The sequence below is a fragment of the Vanellus vanellus genome (genome assembly GCF_965231255.1).
Source record: "Vanellus vanellus genome assembly, chromosome: 17".
In the NCBI taxonomy this organism is placed as follows: domain Eukaryota; kingdom Metazoa; phylum Chordata; class Aves; order Charadriiformes; family Charadriidae; genus Vanellus; species Vanellus vanellus.
This window is the reverse complement of record NC_138922.1, coordinates 6,121,603-6,142,553: the sequence shown is the minus strand read 5'-3', so window position 1 is coordinate 6,142,553 and position 20,951 is coordinate 6,121,603. Positions and strand designations below refer to the sequence as shown.

The following is a 20,951-nucleotide window of genomic DNA, read 5'->3' as shown; positions in this document are numbered from 1 at the left end:
GTGTCACTGGGCAAAGCGGGGCTGGTGCATTTGTTGTTTTAGATGACAGCTCTGGTTGATCAGGCTGTCACCATAGCAACTTTCACTAAGAACTCACAATGCACCCAAACGAACTCCAAGCTAAATTAACTTATTGCATGTCACCAGTGAGAAATGACTGTTCAGAGGTAATTTTCTGTACTAATATGTAATAGAGTTAACTCTCTAAATTGAATTAAATTAATTAAATGCCACTCCCAGTAAATCAGATTCTATTACATGAATGTTAAAAGAAATTAAAGATGTTTTAATAAAGATTACTAATAATAACTTAATATTATTACTTCATTTTAATTCAAAAATTCTGCTCAGTTTATTTTAGACACATGTCTTCCCTTACTAGGAAGGAATACCTAATTACTCCACATACATCACACACATTTATTTCACATAGATGTGCTTAAACTCATCCAAAAGAAATAACACCAGCATTTTAAGGACTGTTCACCTGTGAAATACAGTTTGGTTTAAAATGTGACACCCTAAGATTTTTCTTCCCCACACACCCTTAAGCTTTTGGTAGATTCCCACGCCTTCGACAATTGTGCCTAGTTTCCAAAGAATTCTATTTCTGCTTTTTCCAGGAAAAAAAAAAAAAAAAAAATGCTTTTAGCAATAAGTCCAAGTGCAAAGAAAGATGAAAATACCATGCCTTTCTAGGCAGGCCACACAAATAAAAACTCTTTTAATGGTTTTACAGATCTACCTAACAACATATTAACTTTGTTTTTTAAAGTAGTTTCTTGCACATTAGAGTAGTACAGTCAAGCTGGGAGGCAAATCTAAGATGCCCCCAGTTCCCAGTGTAAATAAAGGGCAAGCTATAATTGCCAACTGATGGCATTAATGCTGTCCTGATGACCCTGACTTTATCTTTTACTCTTAAGACTCACCCAAAATACTTCAGGGAAAAATGGGCCTTATCTAACATTAATCATCTTTCAGAATTACAAACCACATTATTACTTTACTTTTCATAAAGAAACTCTGTCGACGCGTGAGAAGGCAGCTATTAACAGCAGGGGGAGCACACGGTATTTTCATATCTGCCACTGGCCGTGCTGATGACAATGACGTCAGCCCAAGCACAAGGTTCAGTGCAAGTTCTGTTAAACAGCCATAGCAAAGTCAACACTTCCATTAAAAGAATATGGTAAATAAGAATTTTAAAACATTTTCTCAATATCAATTAAAACCACGCTTAAATGCAAATGCAAAAAACAAGGGTGCTGTAATGCAGCGACAATCCAATGGAGCGGGACAAGGTAAGCTTTACAACATCCTGCCTACATTCCAGGTAGCAGTAAAATGCGATTATGGATTTAAGTGTTTATTGTTACTATGTATCTAAGTCATTATCCAGAAATTTTAAGTTAGAATTAGATTTTTTTTAAAGGCTTAGTAACTATAATAAGGCACCAAATCATTAAGTCTTCATATTCAAAAATGTATTTAGTATTCAAGGACCAACCTGGAGAAATACTGTGCATGCTCATTAAGTTGTCTTACTTCTCCTAACATTGCACAGAAATGTATCTGAATGGACAGGATGCTATAAACCATCAAGAGATAGTGAGAATACCTTATTCTAATATGTAAGTAACTAACTAAAAATTTTGGAATCTCTAAAACATTTTTCAAGTTGAACTTTCAATTTGATACAGGTATTGCTACTATACCTTTAAAACTCCCAAGAGTTTTAGTTTCATGTCAATAAATAAAACCATCTTTACTCTCTACTCACCTTCTCTTTATTGTTTCTCTTTTTAGAAGAATGTAAGTAAGCCATATATCTACCGGTGAAATTCTGATGTGATTTCACTTTGTTGTTTGATGCTCGTGCCCCCACCATAGCCAACCATGACAGAAGCTCTTCTTCAAGGTGCAGTGACTTTCATGGCAGAAGTTTCTTTCTTGAAGTGGGAATGACCCGAGAGCTACCCAGTGAGATCTAAGCAGTTATCAACACAGTCCTCACAACTACTCAAACAGAAAAAGGATAATGGTCACAAACTCCACAATGGAGTTTAAGGAAGTATCTTTTCCCAGATGCCCAGACAAGGCACACGAAGTTTTAACAGTAGAAGTCAAAAAGCAAGTTTTTTGAAAAATCTATTCTGAATAAGCCAGCAAGTGACCCCAAATTACCATAGTGGGAAATAATGTTTTCTGATGCAAGCCTCATTCACCTTCAGTAAGAGAACAGAAACCTGACCTGGTGAAAAGATCAGCTGTCTTTTGGACGAGAAAACTGAAGGCTACAACAGCAAGCAGAGGTCAGGCACTAAAGGGTCACCTTAGCAAATTTAGTGGGGTTTGTATCTTTCTTGTACAATATAGAGGAAATTTCACAAAGGGAAGGATTGGACAGAGCTACGGACAGGCTCTGTACACTAAAAAGCACATCACAACAAGGCAAAACACATTCCTGAGAAGTACAGTGAAGGAAAAGTGAGGCAAAGACATGGGTTGGCACAAGTTTGCTAGCTGGCATGGGACAAAAGGTGAAGAACGTTGACCCACAGTCTGGTTAGTCCTTTCTGGGAAGGAAAAGCTAAACAACTGAGATGGCTCAAGAAGACCTCCCATTTGTTTTCCTGTGGTGACTGTTGGACAAGACTAGAAATAACTATATGACAAAGAAAAAAAAATTAAATCCTTACTCTTGGAGGATGGCAGCTAGCAAGATATGAGTTATGACGGAGATTAGGTCAGAAACATAGCATCGAATACATTATTTTCTTCCTATTTCACTCTGAAGACTTTCTCTTGTTGAGGAGAGTGTCACTACTCAGATGATGCCAGAGAGAAGGGAAGGGCCTCCCTCACACATACATCAGAAAAGAACTCAAAATGCAGCAGGACAGCCTATCACCTATCACACAGTCAGGAAGTTTTCTCATCATTTGTCAATCGGGTCTAAACAACTGCAGCAGAAACTGTTGGGAAATTAAAGCAAATAATACATTTAAATGTATATTTCAGAGGACTACCTGCAGAGAGAAAATGCTTAGCCATCAAAAAGGAAAAAGGGGGAGAGCTGGAAGAAGAAACTCCACATTACCAATTCCAGATCCCTATAGAATTAGAGAAAAGGGCATCCAAACTCTAGGAGCTTCTTGAAAGCAAGATGAATTGAGGGGCAGATAACCAAACAAGACGAATCAGCAACAGCACTGTTATGAAACGGCTTGAATTACAGAGCTGTACAATGGAGTGAGCCTAAAAGGCATAAAAAATAAGCCTTAGATTTTACTTGTAAACAGCAGTAGTAAGGTTATAGTTGGACAGGTTAACTCAAAGGTTACTTACTAATCCTCCAATTACAGATACTGCATTTAAAAAAATAATTCTGGACTCACTGGAAGGACTTCCAAAGAAGAGAAACATAAATTATTGTGGTTTGAAACACAGCTTGAAAACACTAGCACACGGAAAAACTGAATGGGCTGTTAAGTAAAAAAAGAGGATATACAAAAAGGTCCCTGCAGAGCAGGGGAAAGATCTGCTCTCCACATACTGGGCAAATCAGCCAGGAAAGAATAGGCTTAAGTTACAGGAAAGACTGTTCAGGCTGAGTGCAAAGATGACTTTCCAACAGGAGTCAAAATGTCTTTCAAGAACATCTGTTGGGCCCGTCTGAAAGTGGGAAGATGGATAAGGCTTCTTGCTCATTTAGAAGGACATATCTAGTCTGACAATAAGACTTCAGTGTGGCATTTGAATTTTTAATGGACTCATCAGTTGTGGAGCTTAGTAATTCCTGTGCTTCAAAAAAAGAGCCTGTCTGGCCTTAGAAAGGTGAAAGGTCCAGCTCCTTAAAGGCTGCTGAAAAAAAAACAAACCAGACAGCAGAAGCAGCCAAATCAGAAATTATATCAGAAATGTTAAGAGCATCCTGAAAACAGGAGGATAGATCTTCAGGAAATTCTATGGTAAGACACAGGAGAACTACTTCTGTTAACATGGGAAGAGGCAATCAAGAGCCTGAATCATGCCACAAGTTCAGATGTTTCCCTTGGGCAAACAGTAATAATAGTTGCTGACATGCTCAGGGCAGCTGAGGAGTGTCCAAAGCATTTAGTGGTGCTATTAAACGCAGGTCCCACAAGACTGCTTAATATGAGCCACGGCTGCCGTGCCACAAAGCTAGGGCAGGATGCTTAAAAAGAAAGTCATCTCCTCTCTCGGTGATCTTGGACCTACAATCAACTTCATGAGTAACCACCGCTCAGGATGCTAATGCATGCTACACTGCCTAAACCAGTTCAGGAATAACCTGAATGATCAGATGCACGACGCAAACCCGACCAGAATGCTTCAGAGCATTTCCCAGAGCGTGAGCTGGTTAAACAGACATTTTAAGTAGTCCTGTAGAATTTGTAAAGTATGGGCTACCACCTTTAACAACTCAGGAAAAGCATTACAATAATCTAGCAAAACACAGGGAAGTCAAGAGGCAGCCTAGGTTCTCAGAGTAGAGGAATGTCAACACCAGATAGTCAAGAGGAGAACACAAGGTCCCTCAGGCCAAAGGCATCACACACAGTGTAAAAGAATCAAAACACACTTTCAATTCCTTCGTTTTCCCAAGATAACCCTCTTCAGCATTTGTAGAGTAACTACCTGAAGAGCATGTACCAATGTTCCAGTTCAAAGTTGGTTTCATCCTTCCCAAGGAAGGGATCAAGAAATGTTAGCAAACTGGCACATATCTCAAAACAATCAGTACCAAACTGAGTGAATACCTTTCCTGATGAATCTCTCTTCAAGCTTACAGTTTGCAGATCTTATAGATATTATATTTATATGCAATACAAGCCTCCTCCAGGTAGTAAGATGATAATCTAATAATGGAAAGTGGTCAGCACACTGGAGGTAAATCAAAGCTGATAGGTTTTCACGAAGAAGGCATCACAGCAGCTAACAGTTTCCTGTAAAAGAATGATCTAAGTGAGACAGTCCTCAAGGCAGACAAGAAACTGCCTTCATATACATGTTTCTTTTAAAGAGGGTAAAAGCAAATGACAGACTCAGAAAGTCAGGGAGGACCACACCAATAAAATAGGCGAGCTGTTCTACAAAGCCATTTGCAAGAAAACAAATCTCAGACTCTGTTGGGTGGGTAAGAAAGCTAAGAGATGCAGGGTGGGTGTTCCCTGTCCATTATTATCAGTAGATACTGAACATAGTGGTGGCAAGCTAAAATGGAACCATGCATCTGGTCTCTAGCACTGAGGCATACATGCTCTGGTGGACAAGTATCAGACAATGTTCTATTTATAATTGGAAAATAGTTATTTGATAAACAGACTGATAGAAGAACAGACACATATGCTATTGTCTGAACTGCTGTGATGCCAGAAAGTGTAGCGGTTGGAGCGTTTCACAGTCTACATGCTTAAATATACGGCATTAGGCAATGCCCATTACTGAAAAAGCGGTCTATTGCTGAGTATGAAAGCACACACTGTGGGCAGATAAATAACCATAAACCAGCATGCAGTTTGATCATAACTACCACTATTATCATTGTGTAGCTGTGTTAAAATTTATATTCTATAATAGACAGTTATCAACAACTGTATTGGCAGTTGTTTTGTTTTTCAGAGAGCAAGCCAGGGATTTATCTGAGAGGCATTACCACCAAGGGCACCCTGACAATTAGGTCTAGATGAGAAAAGCCAAACTGGTGTTATCTCATTTGTTCTTATTCTCTCCTCACAGAGTACTCTTGTGGAGATAATGTCCCAGGCTTGAAATTTATTCGACAACGGACAATGTAAAGAGAAATCTGATGAAAGCATGTAGTCCTACTGCCTTCAAACAGGGTATCAACCCCTACAACATTTACAGCGTTTGAAAAATACTTTCAATCAACTATGTCTAGTGTTTGAAAGCTCCCATTTTCACCCAGTTTTAAAAATAAATATATACAGGTCAGGCTGATACCATCCTCAATCTGATAAGCCCAGATCATTTCCTAATTGAGGAAACTGAGAAAAGGCAAACCACACGGAAGACTAGAGCAATAGGTTATTTACATTATAAGTATACACCTAAATATGCACGATGGCCAACTACAACAGACTATGTCTAACGAGAATAAAAACTACCTCTGAGGAGTACTAAGAATATCAAAGTCTCTGATCTACTTTTCTATTCCCAGCCGAGGAATCTGCAAAGCTTACAAGGCACCCACTGAATGGGACTGGAGGTGCTTTCTTGAGCAGTAAGATGAAGAAGCAACTCTAAGCAAAGATGCTAAAGCGCTCTGCATCTCTTCAGGGGGCAGCTGTCCTGTGCTCCTGTCCTGAGCTGGATTTACATCAGGCAGAATAAATCTCATGGTTTCAGTTTTATTTTCAAATAACCCTGGAGTTCCGTGTTTGTTTGTTTTTCTTTAAGAGATAAATGTGTTTGCCAAAAACCTGTAGTAATCGCTTTGGTGCCTCATTGTCTGAATAGAGTGTTTATTTGAAAGCAGTCTTCTTATTTGAGTCTACAGCTTCATAAGAGCTACAGAAGACTTAAGCCTTCAGAACTGTCAATCCTTGGTTGCAGGGCTCAGCACGTCCAGCCTTGACAAACCCTCTCTCCTGCAAAATGACACCAATTCTCAATGCCACAACTAATCTCTAGTTGGACATCTTTGACTAGCAAACCAGCAAGACAAACACAGAAAGTGCTCAAAGCCAAACGTGGCTTGCAGTTTAGTAAAGATTATCCACACACTTGCTTGTTGCTTTGCATTTTTCTCCTTCACTTCACAATGGCAATGTGGATTTGAAGTAATATACTTATAAAGTTGCTTATGCTTGTGAGAGCAAAAAGCGTATGAAATAGCACTGAACTACCGCCACTAGAAACTCAAGACGGCTTGCCACAGCCATCCCACCTGAAACAGTAAGTAGGAAACCAAAGGTTTTTTCTGTACTAGTTAACTCCCAGCCTCCCAGACCATTCTTCTTGCTTTGTCTCCTTGGATATACAAATCTCTCCACCTGTCTGCTCTTATCTTTTTGTATGTTCTACTCCTTTCCACGCAGTATTATGGCAGGGACTCTACGAATTATCTTCGGACTCTATTATTTGCAGACTGTAAAATCGCAATTACTTCTCTATCAGAGAAGCGGTATCTCAGTCAGTTATAAGAACAAATTCATGTTTGTTTAAAGATACTTACAATACCAAAACAACACCATGATAACGTTTATCAAAAAGAAAACATTTTTGTGTTATAAAGCCTTAACGTATGGCAACAGGTTATCATTAGGTTATCAAATGACTGCATATTAAGATCTAATTGAAGAACTTATTACAGTGCTCCCCCTCCTTCTACAATGATGATTTATGGCACATTTTGTCACTACAATGTTCAGCAGTTCAGTACAAACATAGCACTTAACTAACAAGATGGCAGAGGCAGATATTCAAGCATAAGCTATAAATACTCAAATGAGTCAGAGGTTGTAAGTCTGTTGTAAATCATACCTGATTTGTACGCTGAAACACATTTCCTAATCTTATGTAAAAACCTCTGCTGGTCCCTACAATAATATGACACAAACTAGAACTCAAAACTTTTTATTTTCAGAGATCAATTGTGTTACACACTGTAATAATTCTACTTCAAATGCTGGTAAGATTCTCTAAAAAGTTTAATTTTCCTTACTTCCTGTGGAGCCACCATTAAACATCAGTAACATCTCCCACAACCAGAAAGAGCACATTATCAACGTACACAAAACTGCATTTCTGTACGAGCAGAATTGAGTGTACGTTACAGAAAGGTACTTCACATCCAAACAAGTACAAGCAGAGAACATAACAGCCCATTTGGGTAGGGTAAGTAAAGAATCCATTTAAAACTACGGAACAAGCTACATAGCTGATTTGGAAATGAAAATACCTGGCTTTGAAGACAGGTACACCACTACTTCTGTCATCTAAATTGAAATGCCAGAGCAGGGGACGGGATCTTTGCACCCACATTTTTTTTTCCTTTTAACTCCTATTTATAATACAGTTGACCATGTCCCTCCAGATAGAATATACAGTACTGCTCGTAGTATAAAACATGCTATGCAAACTTTAAGAAGAATCTGAAGAAAGTATGCCAACATTCGCGACACAAACGTATTTATCAAGCAACCACATACTGTTAAATGCTTTCTGTTCTTTAAGTGCCCCAAAATAAAACGTATTGAAGTGTCTACCTTGGCAGAATCATCTCTCAGTCTGCAGACAACCTTCCTGACTCTGCAAGTTGCTTATTAAAATCATCATGCAGCGAAGAGTCCCAAGACACACGGCACAGAGAGCATGGGGGAGGGGAAAGCTCCAGAAACACACCACAAGCAGAAGGTAATGATGCTCAGCTCAGGGTCCATCGTACCACTTTACCAGAGGATGGGCTGTGCTGGACTGGCTGCTGAATCCTGGGATTATCACAGCTATTCCAGCTTCTGCAATCCTGCTTCATCCCATAAGCAGTGAGCTGAAGTTCCCATTTTCCCCTTGGAAAGCCCACGTCCCTCTTCCTGGTCGGTCCCATGCCATGAACATGCCGAGGACTGCCGTACAAGGATCATGAAGTTCAAAGAGGCAGAGATTCGCTATCTCTGCTTTAGAGTAAAGGGAAAGAAGTATTTTCCAGACTTACATTTCTAATCAAGTATTTACCAAAATATTTTCTATGTTAGACTAAAATGGTATATACTTAACTCTTTTTACTTCTATGTTTGCAGATTTAACACTTACTATCATTGTAGATAATGCTGGAGAATTGGATAAATACTTTGCCTTTGAGTCACCGTGGCAGATGTTTGAGTAACTAACCACTTAAGGTATTTTATACCAGCACTCTAACTTGGGTTTAGACAAAGTGCATAGAATTCAGCTGGGATGGGAGTAAAGCAGTGAAGGAACTGACCCCCTGTGTGCTGACTAAACCTGCAGCAACATAGCTAGAAGAAAAGCAGGCGGCAAAATGCGTTGACCTCGTGGTATTTATCACAAACATAGCTCTCTTAAAATTCCCCTGTAGTTATTAAGTAACAGCCGTTTACCATACTAGTGACTATTTACCATACAGCACAAAACCCTTACTTGTAGTTACAGCTGAACGTTTTCATTACAAAAGCCTTTATATACAAAGTTTCTTTATCAAGTGCATATAAACTGGCAAGAGTTTACACATTTAAAATAAACACTAATAGGCTCTGCTCAATAGTCCTGTTCTCAAAAAATTACCATAAAAGAACAGTAACATGGAAGTACAATGCACAGCGCGCAATAAAAACATGTTCATTTCCCACCTCATCTAATTCTGCAGCGCTCCTCTCCAGCTGAACAGGAAGACTACTTTCATTTGTTTTCAAGTAATTGAGAAACATTTCAGCTACTTATCAGCTCTTCAATCTTTTTTCCTTTCACACATTCCCTGGAATTGTTGCCAACAGGGTATTTATAAAAGATTCAGCCTAACAAAAGTATTCTGGCAAACAAGGTTGCAGAAAAAAAATAGAAACCAAAGAAGCTGTTATGTAGAGAAGACTTAGAGAGTTGGATCCTTGTTTAAACAGAAAAAAAAACAATTTAAGTTGTTTAAATGGATGCAAGAGCTGTGTAAGGGAGCACTTCCTACCCCTGGACAAGTAACTCCAGAAGCGGCCACATACCTTTCCTCTATTGGTGGAAATGCATGTTTATTTTGGAAGGGTTTTGTGCTCCACATCACAAATGGAAACATTCAGCTCCCTCTGAGGCCTCAGAGCAATATTTAACTGACAACATGCCATACACACACACCCACAGGAAACCTCTTTCCTCCTTACTAGTTTCTCTTTCCTGAGGCCTCACCAGCACTGAACGTGCAACAGCCAGTATCATCTTACAGCAATTTATAACTACGCATACAAAGCATACAAGTTAATTACTAGATAGGACAGGATCTCCACATTTGCCATTGTGCTAGAGAAATAAATGGAAATCTTAATAATGATTTAAAAAAATCAAAAAAGCAGCTTGATCACAGCATAGGTTTCTAGTACAGCACAAGGCAACCGAAAGGGCTAACCTTTCCTGCCGCTTATCGGCTCCCACTGTTTGTCCCATCCTAGCTAGTTCAAGAAAGTGCCTTCTTCAAAAATACAGCTGAGAACAAACAAAAAACAGTGTAAGCATATTATCTCCAATCAGCTGAAAAACAGAAACTGAAAAATCCTTCCATATCCCACGTCCAGTTGTATAATTTATTTTTCTCCAGTATGACCCAAATGGTGTAAGCATCTCTCGTTGCTTTAGCAAACCAGCTGCAGAACTGAATGACACATATCTAAAAAGAAGGAAATTTTCTTCTAAGTTACCACAAGCAACTACATTAAGTCACACGTATAAAGATCTTACCTACCAAAAGATGAATATAGTGACATTCTGCAAAAGATTTAATTCCAGCCTGGTTTTAATCTTTGATTTAATACAGCAGTACCTGCTGCAGTTTTACTGTGTCATTCTGTCTTTACAATGAATTTAATTGCTGTGTCCCAGATATGAAGTAAATTAACTAAATTCAATTATAATCCCTGTGTTGCCTTTCAGTTCTAATAGCATTTGTCACTCAACCTTGAAAATGTATCAAAATAAAATATTTGGTGCAGTATTGCATTAGGTTACAGTCAACTTTGAATATCCTGTGAAAAAAAGTTCAGCTAATTTTTTCCTCTTGTTAATTTAGAATTAATATTTTCTATATTTTAAGACATTCTTGCTACCTATCATAAGCTTGCATACGTCCCTCCTGAAGATAAATGTAAGAAAACACTATCAAAGTGGAAATAAAACATTCCCATAGAACAAGCTTAAAAGCAACTATCAGTCATCTGCCAAGGGAAATCAAAAGAAGGGTCATCATCCCTTGCACTGAATAAGAACATCATCCCTTGCACTGAATAAGAACATCATCCCTTGCACTGAATAAGAACATCATCCCTTGCACTGAATAAGAACATCATCCCTTGCACTGAATAAGAACATCATCCCTTGCACTGAATAAGAACAGGAGAGGTTTGGTTTCTCCACAGACCAGGTCAAGTCTTTCCACGGAAGCCTAACTACAGGTGCATTACTGCTGCTGACAGATGAAGCAGCAAAAGCCAGAACTGCTTAATCTTTAACATAACTACATTTATTTACAGTTGTCTCTTCCCGGGTCGTATTTTATAGCATAGGATGCTTAAATACAAAGATAATGAGGGGGCTGGGGGGGGAAATCGAACAGATGGAGAAATGTAGTCCCTAAATTTGGACGAAACGAACTCACAAGCATACCTGAAAAGCTGCTACTTTTAAAAACTTAAACTTGATATTTTCAAGCAATTAAAAACATGGCTGTCACAACAAAGACAGAAATAATAATATCCCACAGAGGAAAGCAGAAGGCACTGTGTTTCAATATTAACGGAAATTGAGAGCCACTGTATTATCACGTGAAAATGAACTCAGTTCTTTTGACAGCAAAAACATATGCCATTAAATTATGATATTAAAAAGTCATTATAATACATTATAGAACAGTGAAACCTTTTCACACAGAAGTGAGCTGATACAGAGAATGAAACGTAATACATGGAAACAGAAATATTTCATTTAGATAAAAATCATTCTGTTGTGTCTTAATTCTGATTTTTTTCAGCTCCTTAAGATTTCGAGGGGCTTAGCTATTTCTGCCACCTTCTTCTCCTGAAAGCAAAATCCACTTTACAAACTACATGAGATCTTATAGGGAAGTTGCAACAGAACTCAAGACTAAAATTTTCTGATTTCATACTTTCCACATAAGAAAAATTTGGAAAGAAAAGGATGGAGTTGCAATAAATTATTTGTTACAGTTTCTTCATAATGTAGTTTAACTTCATTTTTCTGAACTCAGTATTACTGAAGCAATACTTAATTTCTGCTGTATAAACACATAAAAAGTGTCTGAAACATAAGTTGTTTTGTCAACCCCATATGTTAGGCTTGGCTCTTCTCTAATTCCCAGCCTTTGGGAATCTGGGAAGCTCAACTTGCCTGTCTGTCACCTAATTACCCAGCAATAAATAACAGTGCATATTAACTCGTTCAGAACTGTTCCACAGCCCAGAGTTCTGTGTGGTGCCATGCAAATCAAAGGGCAGAGCAGATATAATAAGCGTAAGTCTACAGCTGCAGAAGAGACGCATTACCCTGACTATCTCCCTCACCATTTTTAAGGCCATAGCTTCATTAACGTTTCTCCTAGGTTACCTAGGAGTTCACTGCCCCAGAAAGGAGAATGCCTTGCTTACCTCTGCTGCTTCCTGGACCATGCTGCAAACCAATTCAATTCGCTTATCAAGCAGAAAATACACGTGGAAACAAAAAAGTAGGTGGCGGTGGCAGAAACAGTTCTCTCATACGTTCAATGAGTTTACTTTACTCACTAAATTGAGCAGAATTGTGCATGCAGGGGGAGAGATATACCTTTTTTGGCAGCAATTGATTGTCTTCGAAACAGATCAGTAACAACTAAATGGAAAACTACATCTGTCTTGACATTAGACAAAAAAGATGACATATGTTGCGTTATGTTTCACAGAAATTTAATCCATATATTCTTGTCAAAAAGGTGCTATACGACACCCAGCAAGACATGCGAAGACAAAGCTCATGCTGAGAATCCCAACACAGTCAGCTCCTCCAACAAAACTTTACGAACAGAACTGTCCTAGTAAGATGTACTCTCCCCATTAAGAAGACACTAAGAAGTACAAGCGCATTTTGTAAACAAACTTACAAAAATATCAAATGATTCACAAATAAATGGGAATTTACCTTTGGTTTTTTGTTCAGCAGCCTGAAAGAAGAAAAGAACAAAACAAATCAACTACTTGTCAATACTCAAAATGACACCTAACAATTACAGGGCTGCAGATTTAACTTTTTGCAGAAACTGCTTACATAAATCAGGCATTAGTGCTCATTAAGGACTGGAGAATGTTAGTTTAACTCCACGTATTAGGAATGTAAGAATGGGTGCTCTTGCCTGACTGAACCCAAAAGCAGATGCCAGAGACAGTATAAAACATGGCAAGCAGTCTGACAGTACCGCTATCTACCAGCCAGCCTCCTGTCACTTGAGCTTCAGAGCCTTCTTGAACCAAACAGTACGTTTATGAACTTTTTAACACTCAACAGAATTAACTTCCGTGAATTTGTCCAGTACCTCTTTGAATCCATGCATACTATTAGCTTACACAGATTAACTGCACATTTAGTGAAGATCCATCTCTTTTTTTAATCTGTTTGGAATTTACTCTTTATTTTTTTCTGATGATGCCTAATTTCTATACTGGAAAAGCCAGTGATCAATTCCTATCCACATCCTAAGGGTCACTTAAGATTAAAACTAACTACGTAATCCAGAAAACGAGGCAGGAGAATGCACACCACAGAAAATGCGCAATGGCCTCGGAATCCACAGTTACTTCAGTATCAGTCCAGACTAATCCATTTAACTTTGCATTGACGTTGATGAAGAACATTCACGTGACACAGCTGTGGGAGCAGGAACTTACCATCAGGGGATGGTAAGCAGCTTGGGGAGTGCTAATGAACTGTCACAACTGCTTTTGCAGAGATTTTCTGACCTCAAAGTCAACCGGACTGCTCACTTGCGTCAGAATTATTCACAGAAGTAAAGGCCGCAGAATCAGGATCTGTATGTTACATGTAAAAGTGAAGATACCATCTGAAACAGTAACACGAACAAACCTTTTTCTGAGCACCTTCCTTCTTTTTCTTTTCTTCCTGCTTTTTCTTTTTCTTTTCTTCCATCAAATGTTCCTCTTCTTGTGTTTCTTGTTCTTTCTCCCTGATAAGAATAAAGGTTGGGAAGAGCTTTTCAGTAAGATGAAATTTATCCAGGAAGGTAAAAAATCCATACTTATACAGCTAATTTTCTACATTTCATGTCTAAAAAAGGCTGCTTCTAAAGCTGTAATAAGAGTATTTTAAAAAGCTGTTGCAAAATTGAAACCAATGACAAATAAAATAGCAGGGAATGAAAATTCAGAAAGAACACATTCTATTTGGAACTTCTTTCCACAACCACTCAGAAGTACTACTTAATATTAAACTTTCCTTCCATAGAATGTGCTAAAACTGAAGAAAAAGAGCAAACCCCAGGTAATTAATCCAAGTTTTGATGGCTTTCAACAGCTATGATTCACAAGATACCTTAAAGATCATAAGCGAGTACATTATTTTACCACTCTTTCTTTTTTCGATCAAACACATATCGTATAAGCTCATATGCATCAATGGTGTTCTCAAGCAATTTTAAACAAAGGCCAAGATGAATTCAAATCATCGTATTTTGTGTTCATCCTTTAAATTCTAGCTGAAGAATTTACATTAATACAAACCAAGAGTGTTCCAGTAGCAGCTTGGTTAAAATTTAACTTAAGGTGTCCCAAATCAAGAAGAAAACGTATTTGAAACCTCACCATCTACACTTTCTATGTCCATCACCGTAATAAATGGTTATAACAATGAACCTCCCCAACACCCTTTCAAATAAATACCAACGCAAATAATTCATATACTTCCCTATAACTATTTTATCTTCCTTGACAGCTCTTTAGGTCCTGATCATTTATCAGCCTTACAGTTCTTCTGAGAATACTCCATTTCTGATGGGCTGAAACCATTATTATTAGATTCAATCTCTTCCAATTATTCAAGATCAAGACCACTTTTAGCCTGACTTATTATTGCTTTACATTTAACTTGCCAAAGTTTACAACTACTCCCCCTTTTTTGTTTGGATTTTTTTTGTTGTTGTTAAAAAAGGTCTTTTTAGTTATACTACTGTTTGCTCAATTGTTTTATCACAGCAGGTCTGGGGTGGGGCGGAGGAGAGCTGCCCTTTACCTGGAAGAAAAACAGATTCTTTAAACACTCACTAGGAAACTTTTTGCCTTTTAACTGTTTCTTTTCTTTTCCTTTGTAAAACATCTGCACATTCTTAGAGTTTCCCTTTTTATTAAAAAAAAAAAAAAAATAGTCATTTTTTTGAGATTTCAGCTGTTGAGGGTTGCTGTGGTTTTTGGTTTTTTCACTTGCCTGCAAATACAGATTTTGGCCACTGTAGATGCTTTAATGCTTACAGAGATCCTGCACAATGCTCCAGACTAAACCAAAACCAGCTTCCATTTCCTTCTGTTACCCAAAACAATAAACATTACAGTAAGAAATTCAGAGGTCTAAACATAGGTGTTAGTGTCTGTTTAGCCACTTTACAGCACTCACACTGTTTACAAAAGTGAGAGATATGGCAAGACCCAGAGTCTGGAATAGCAGCTGGAGGTCAGGCACATCTGGAAGTGCTTGGTGCACAACTGGAGGTCAGGACATCTAAAGTGGCATTAGATATCTGTATTTTAAATACTGAATAACTTTCCATCATAACCAAAAATTCAGCACCTGCAAGACTGCTCAGCTTTATGCCAATTTCAAAGGGCCACCTTCCAAATACTGTAAATCAATATTTAGGAAACATTTGCTTCTAAGAGTTGCAGGCATATTTGCACCACATACTTTAGTATTACACTTAAGAAAAGGGTACTTTAAATTGTACTTTTAAATGGATTGTTCTAGGACTTCGCAAAAAGTGATGACTTACACCGCCAAAAAGAAACTGAGTTGAAACCGTAATAGAATTGACTTTATTCCTGTTAGCTCTGGAGAAGAACAGAAGTCCCCAGGACTTCAGTAACTACAAAGTAACACCATCCAGTCCCTTCATTTTTAGGGCTCTCTACACAAGTCACATCACACTCTACAAAGCCCGTGTCTTCAAGTGAACTCTCCCAAACTGTCAGGCTATTGCCGAGGGAAGTTTTAGCCTGTTTTGTTTTTTAAAGCAGGTGAATCAAACAAGTCAGTGTAAAGTGAGAAATTTTCTGGTTTCCTCTTGCTAGTACTTAAGAAAAGCCATGACATTACAGCAATTCCAGACCACCACAATTACATTTAAATCCCTTTTAATAGTCAGTGCAGTATTAAAAAAAAAAAACAAAAAACAAACCAAACACACAAACCAACCCAACCAAAACACTCCCCACCATCATTTGGCTTAATTTGCAAAGTTTTCTTTAAACTATGAAGGTACATACTTCCCAACTTTCTTGTTAAGCCTCCTCTTAAGATCAAGTTCCCTTCATCACTGCCAAAGTCTCATTACTTAGGCTGGACCCTGCTATGAACTTCTCTACCTCCAGCCTTTCTGTCCTCTTAAAGCTGGTTCTGTTTTGACATTTCCCAAGCACTGTTTGATGTTACCCCCTCCCTTATGCAGGTAATAAACCATGTCAGAGGATTTTCCAAATCAAAGAAGAGCAAACATTTTGTGCCATTAAAAATACAATGTATTTTATTACCAGATTATCATATCAATTACAACATAAGAGGTAGAGGTGCCACTCCTAGTGGAAACCTGTTTTTTATTTCATTTCTGAGATTAAAATAGCCTCAGATTAACTCAGAAAATGATACCATAATTTTTAATGGAATTCAATTTTCAAAACTGATTTACATAATGACACTTCTGAACACATGTGCTTTAAATATCCTTAAAATAGAAATAAAGCTTCAAGTGGCCTCTCAGATGGCAACTCTTGCTGTCACTTCTAGGCAGAAATTAGTCATCTAAGAGCAAAACAAAAGGAAGAACAATAAAAATATTGCTATATAAAGTTTGATTACGTTGTCAGAGGCATGTGTTGCAGTCTTACTTCCTGAGCGACAATTTAATCTTTATTACAGGAAACATGCTAAAAAAATTTATGAATAGGAAGCTCATATGATTTAAACCAGAAGTCTTACAATATATTTGTAGGAGTTTGCTTTTTTCATATATATGGATCTGATTTACCAGAATCATGAGGGATTTTTACGAGCAGAGAGCAAAGAGTTTTGCTATAGCATCAAGTGTCAAGAGTTGTTTTTACAGAATGCAACTAGCTTATTAAATCCAAACCTAAACCAAGGTTATCTTATCTTTAAAGTACACATGCTTAAGAGCTCTCTCTGAATAGGAGCGCAAGACAAAATGCAGGTCATGGTCAGAACAACTTGAGAACTACGCCTATGCTCTGTCAATGCCTCCTGCAGAAAGGCTTATTGATCCCTTTAAAAAAAATTAACAAATCTAGTCTGATTTTCTTTAAGCTAAGTAAGAACTTCAGTTTTCTACTTGGTATCAGACAGTGGATTGCTTTCACATCTGAAGCCACAGCTGGTATTCTGAATTCACGCTGATGTGACATTCTAACAGGATTTTGCAATACACCTATTGGGAATATCATATTTTTTTAAACAAACTTCAAGCAGGGTCTATTTGTGTTATTGCATGCAGGGTTACTACCCATACAGTGTTTTATGGTTCAGAAGTTCCTGCAAGAGCTGAGGACTAGACCTGTCTCTCTTGTCCCTCCATGAGACACAACTCCAAACCTAGCAGCCTAACAGATTTTGCTGGCGTCTATTTAAGTCACTGAAGGTATGTGTGTTTATTTGCATAGAAAAACTGTCTGAAATACCTCTTCAAAATAGCATTCTTAATCTTGGTCTACAGATGTCTTTGCCTGGTTCAGCCCCACGAGGGAATAGCTCCCCTACCTTAATTCTGGAACACTTCTTGTACCAGAAATTCACATCCTACTTTACGCCAGAAAAACCTCCCTTGCTGGTTGTGAAAGTTGCTGTTACTGACAGAAATCCTACAAATCGCATGCAATTGTTCCAGCATTGTTCTGGGTTTGACTTCCTCCACCATACAACAGGGCATAATGCATTTCTGAACACACACGTTTTTCCTCATAATGATGACGGGAGGGCGATATGGAATCAATCTTTAAACTAGAATTATAAGGAACTGACAAGTAATCGCTCAATGGCAGGCTACCAAAGCATCCTGACCAGGCTTTCTGGAAGGAGCTAACAGAGCCATGCATCCTCACAGGTGGTAACAGAGGGTCTGGGCAGCATGGATGTGAAACACAAAGTAACCAATTTCTCAAAAATCTAGTACCATTCAGTTTCAAATAGAAACGGGAAAAAAAATTACTGTTTAGGAAGTTCTTCAAGATCTGATTCTACATGACAAGAAAGAAGTGGCTGAGATCATAAAGGCAGAAAGCAACTTGAAGGGTGGAAATGAAATGGAATGAAAGACAAAAATAAAGAGCAGTGAATCCTGGAAAAGCAGGCTTCAATTAATTCAGGATAATCTAAAAATACTGTCACATAGGAAGAGACAGGCATTGTTTCTTGGAAATCACCAAGAACCTAAACGAGAATGCTGATACCCTAAGGTATAGGAAGAACACCACATAAAGCAAGAGGTCACCATATCATCAGCAGTCCTTGTCTTCGTGACTACTAGAAGAGATAAACTAAAACTCCACAACTGCCTATTGCTAATTTTGTTTCCTGCTTCATCTTTATCCAGCCCAGCTCTCTGTGACCTTTCTAAAGTAAACACTGGTGAAAGCAAAAAGCTGGTGTGACTTTAAAAAGTGCCAGCTTTTTTCCCTTGATATCTCGGCTCAGTCATTAATCAAGAAGAGTCAAGCTGGTCCCTAATTACAAGCTCTCCAATCACCTCAAAAAAGGAAGCAGCACAGAAACTAGGTCAAAATAAATAAGAAGGAATAGGAAAAAAAACCAGCACAAACACATGGGAACAAAAATGAGGAAGGCCAATAATGTATAGCATTGTGCATATAAACAGTAATAGTAAATCAACCTTTAAGTGCTTCATTAATAAGCAAGAGGAAAGATTAATTTTGATATTCAGTGGGAAAGGGGGACTATTGACAGATGACCCTATGAGGGCTAAAGTGACAGTACTTTTCTTCCTGCTTTAGCATCCACTAAAGAGGTCAGCTGGGAACAGATGGCCAACAACCATCTGAACCGGTGCTGAGCCTGCAGATGACGACAGCTTCACAGAGGGATTTTGCGGTGCTCTTCCCTACGTAGGGAGGCTTTGCTTCAAGCTGGTGGCAGGGGCTGTGAAGAGCCAACAACCAACCTGCTCCTGCCCCAGGATCTCTGCCACCACCACCGCAATGTTCCATTCTGGCTTCCTCGCCCAAAAGGGCTGGTGAACACTGCTCCAAGCAAGAATCTCAAGACCCTTAATAGCCTTTTCCCCAAATCTGGGAAGGAGGAACGACCCAACTTCAGAGCAAAACTTCCATGAAATGGCAGGAAAAAAACAGAGATTGAAATAAACATTTTGCTACCGCTCCAAACAGGAAATCAGGCCAGCAAAAGTAAGAACAGACTTAAAAAGTCCCTAGAGAAATCGGATGTTTTTCCGCTGGCTGGGCCCGATGCAATTCACCATAAGAACAACTGTGTCTGAGTCATTACAGATTACCTTAAAGAATCAGCAGAAGACGAATGGCACTCCAGAACACTAGCAAACGGCAAAGGTTGTGCATATAACTTAAAAGGGGAAGGGATAAAAGCATCAGTAATAGCTAACAAGGATCTGGGGGGGGGAAATCCGATTTTTTTTTCCTGTGGCATAGTTGCAGGTATTTTTGAAAAGGACAAAAAATAGGCAACAGAAGTAATTTATTGACTTTCAAGCACAATGCAAATTTTTGTTAATAAGAACATGGTTGCTTTATTTTTATTTTCAAGAACAAGGTAGGGAACATAAGCTAGATGGAATTACAATAAAATACCCACAAAACAAGTAACCTCAGCACTTCCCCTTCCAACAAGGCAGAGAACCAGTGGATTTTTGTTGCATTAGCCACATGCCCAGCAGCATAATTTTTATTAATCACTTTGCTGCTGGAAAAACGCATACACTTACTAAGTTTTTGGAATATGTCAAGTCATGGGGCTGCAAAACATTTAAGGACAGACAGTATTCGAAACAACCTGATAAACTTGAGATGTACAAAAAAAGTAGAGTACCATTCAGTGAGGAGGAGTGCAAGGTAGCACATTCGGCAGGAATAATCATAGATATCAATACAGCATAGGGAACAACTGTCCAAGCACCAGTTTGGGGGAAGAAACACCAGGTGTTACAGCAGATCTCAATCCAAAGGCAAAGTAACAACATCACAAATGGTCAGAAATTCATCAGCTGCTGTACTGTGTCTACCTTGGGACTATCTACAGCAACAGAGATACAGATCAACTGAAGAGAGTCCAGAAAACAGCAACAAGAAAGGTCAGAGATCAAAAAAGCATGGGTCCTTGGAAAAAACTTCAGACTTAGATTCACTTAATCTGAAGAGACCTCAGCCCCTTTATTCAAATAGGTGTTAACGATAGAGGTAGAGAAGAACAGAGTACAATCTTTCTACTTCAGTTGGAGTAAATAGCACTGAATTTAAATTGCAACAAAGGAGATTTGGATTAGGCATAATGAAGAGCATTCCACACTGTAGCATTAAAAAAAAAAAAAAAAAACAAACAACAAAACACCACCAAAGAGCCAACATTAAAAGACACAACAAATCTTTATAAGTATACATTTGAGGGAAGAGAAGAGGAAAAAAACCTAAAGAAAGGAAGACTTGGTTTTACTAAGAAGTAACACTGATACAAGGCCACACCGACTCCCGGACACAAAGACAACTATACTGGAAACAGGAAGCCTCTACCCATTCAAAGTAAAACCTTACAATATCCTTTCAAGAGAATTAATGGGGGAAAAGCCCTCAGCCACACCACTGTGGACAAGATAAGTTTATGGACAAGTTACATCTATAGGTGTGATCACGCAGCTTGAAACTAAACCCTGTAATTTGAAAGTCTGGGTGCAAAATTTATTCCTACAGGGAGTCATAAAGGAA

General features: G+C 38.4%; 1 protein-coding gene across 1 annotated transcript in view; it reads right to left on the bottom strand.

Annotated features, from left to right (window-relative positions):
* Positions 1-20,951, bottom strand: part of TNRC6C (trinucleotide repeat containing adaptor 6C) — a 106,974-nt gene that overhangs the window by 72,919 nt on the left and 13,104 nt on the right. The window contains exons 2-3 of the mRNA XM_082491997.1: positions 13,834-13,933; positions 12,895-12,916 (exon numbers count right to left, since the gene is read on the bottom strand). Coding sequence (XP_082348123.1) covers positions 12,895-12,916; positions 13,834-13,896 — 85 coding nt within the window. The 5' untranslated portion in view covers positions 13,897-13,933. The remainder of the gene's footprint in view (positions 1-12,894; positions 12,917-13,833; positions 13,934-20,951) is intronic.